This window comes from Manis javanica, chromosome 2 (genome assembly GCF_040802235.1).
Source record: "Manis javanica isolate MJ-LG chromosome 2, MJ_LKY, whole genome shotgun sequence".
NCBI lineage: Eukaryota > Metazoa > Chordata > Mammalia > Pholidota > Manidae > Manis > Manis javanica.
Window position 1 is genome coordinate 12,156,305 of NC_133157.1, and position 2,781 is coordinate 12,159,085.

At 46.2% G+C, this 2,781-nt stretch overlaps 1 protein-coding gene across 1 annotated transcript; it reads left to right on the top strand.

Moving 5' to 3' along the window:
* The first annotated feature begins 1,812 nt into the window (after positions 1-1,812).
* On the top strand, positions 1,813-2,781 carry LOC108405087 (olfactory receptor 1N1). Its single transcript, XM_017673042.3, has one exon. It carries the CDS (start codon positions 1,813-1,815, stop codon positions 2,779-2,781), a length of 969 nt encoding a protein of 322 aa, XP_017528531.3.

Below are 2,781 nucleotides of genomic sequence, written 5' to 3' on the forward strand. Positions count from 1 at the left end.
GATAATGAACGAGATGCAGCTCTGCCCTACAGCACGTGCAGTCTCTGGAAGCCTCAGCGGGAACAGACTTACTTACTAAAGGCAGGAACCGGATGTCAGGGGGACCCAGAGTTGTCTGCCAGCTCTGCATTACCCTCCTCGTGACGAGATACACAATTGGTTGACTCTTAAGAGATTCTCTTACCTCCAGGATGTGGTTATTAGAATGTCAGAGGAGTCTAATCTTTGTGAGGCCTCGTATTTCCCATCAAGCGATGGAGAAGGGGAGAAAATCCCAGCTGTCGGAAGAAGTGATACAGCCCTGAGACACACTCACGTGAGTGTAGAGTTCAGGGGCAGATAAACACGCAGTAGCTCTCAGACATCACTCCTGTTTAGGTCTGAAGTATTAACTTCAAAATGTGAACAGCGCTTCAGTAAATCGTTTATTGATTTAGAGGTAAGTTTTTCTTTAGGTGTGGACTTTGAATAGACATGGGGAATAGGAACATATTTAGGATCTGTAAGAGATTGATAACAAAAAGTAATGAAAAGGGGAAGGATAGCTGAGCTCACACACAGGGCACTGGCCTGAGGGCCTGGACGCTGTGCCGCCTCTTCATCCATATCTCGTTCTAACCCACCCTGTCCACTTTGTGAGCCTTAGCTTGTTCATCTGTGAATCAGGTGGAGATGAACTCATCGAATTTTTCTTAATCCCTATTGAGACTGAGCATCAAAATACCTGAGGAGAGTGTATTTTTAGTCTTAGTTTTTAAACACAGACACCCAGACTATATTCTAGAGAATTTAACTCAGTAGGTCTGAGGATTCTGTGTTTCTAACAAGTGTCTCCCTTGTTTGTGATGTTTGGGGACCTCGGGCCAGAAGACGCTCTGCTTCTGTCTAGTGCTTAAACTTCTTGGTTCTTCTATAAAAGACAAGTATGCAAGATAGGAAGGGCAAGTGAGGCCGAAGATATCAAACTGGGAATACTGAGAATATAAATGTGGTGATAGAAAACCTTTGTGTGTTGATTGGTGATACAGTCTCAGGTGTCCAGTGCTATGGGTTTGAATCCTGTCTCAAATATTTATGAGCTGTAGGTCCTTGTGCAAATGACTCAAAACATCTTTGGCCTCCGTTTTCTTCTCTGTACAATGGGAAGAGTAATGACCTCTGCTTCCAAGTGTTGTTTAAGGATTAAAGGAGACAACTTGAATGAAGGGCTTAGCAGAGAGCCTGACACATAACCCATGGCTAGTAAATGTAGCTACAGGATGATGATGAGGTCAAGGACAAAAACTCAAACACAGGGAAAAAATGCAGAACTCTGTATTTCATGTTTCAGAAGAAATGATAAGGAAATAAAGACTCATGAGTTTTTCATAGGCCCTTTGCTCTGTATGAGATACTGTGAGAGTTTTAAAAAGAATTTTGTATGGATTCAGAGACTACCAAGAGAACGTAAGAATCAGCCCTCCTCAGCCTATTCCCCTGTCCTTGCTACTGCAGTTATGAACCTGATACGGGTCTGTAGCCCTGGTAAGGCTCGGTCATGCCAGCACTAAACATGCCCAGAGCCTCCTTGGAAGAGTGTCTTTGGCATAAAGATTGGCCAGAGGGAAAGAGAGAGGAAAAGAAAAATCCGTAAGATTCCTAAGAAGAAGAAAGAGGAAGGAAATGGGATCAGATTAGAGGAAAAGCCAGGATTGGGGATGGTAATTTAAAGGGAGATTTGGGAGCTGGAAGATTTGGGGGTCAGCACATGTAAAGTTCTAGGAGAAATCTAGCATTCTACCTGTGCTTACAGCTCCCAGATGCTGCAGAGTCATGGAAAACCAATCCAGCATCTCTGAATTTTTCCTCCGAGGAGTATCTGCATTACCAGAGCAACAACAGTTGTTCTTCAGAATTTTCCTGTGTATGTACCTTGTCACCTTGACTGGGAACCTGCTCATCATCCTGGCCATCAGCTCTGACCCACAGCTCCACACCCCCATGTACTTCTTTTTGGCCAACCTTTCTTTCGTTGACATGGGTTTAATATCCTCCACAGTTCCCAAGATGCTGGTAAACGTGCACACTGAGCATCACACCATCTCCTACGCTGGGTGCCTTGCACAGATGTATTTCTTTCTGATGTTTGGTGATCTGGACAGCTTCTTCCTAGCTGTGATGGCCTATGACCGCTACGTGGCCATTTGCCACCCTCTCCACTACCCCACAGTCATGAGCCCCCGCGTCTGCATCCTGCTGCTTGCCCTGTGCTGGGCCCTCACCCATATTGTTGCCCTGACTCACACGCTACTCGTGGCTCGGTTATCCTTCTGTGTTGTCGGGGAAATTGCTCACTTCTTCTGTGACATAACGCCTGTCCTAAAGCTGTCATGCTCTGACACCCACGTCAACGAGCTGATTGTGTTTGCCTTAGGAGGCACTGTCCTCATCGTCCCCTTTATTTGCATTGTCGTCTCCTACTTCCACATTGTAGGGGCCATCCTGAGGGTCCAAACTCCTGGCGGTAGGGGCAAGGCCTTTTCCACCTGCAGTTCTCACGTCTGTGTTGTCTGTGTGTTCTACGGGACCCTCTTCAGTGCCTACCTGTGTCCCCCCTCTGCTGCCTCTGCAGAGAAGGACATTGTGGCAGCTGTGATGTACACCGTGGTCACCCCCATGTTGAACCCCTTTATCTACAGCCTCAGGAACAAGGACATGAAGGGGGCCATTAATAGGCTCCTCAGCAGCAGAACTTTGTTCCTCTTAGATAGAGTGATAGCAACTTCTAATGAAAAGACATAG

What these genes read in the sequence shown, in the direction of transcription:
- LOC108405087 (XM_017673042.3), top strand. Translation starts at nt 1,813, where the DNA reads ATGGAAAACCAATCCAGCATCTCTGAATTTTTCCTCCGAGGAGTATCT.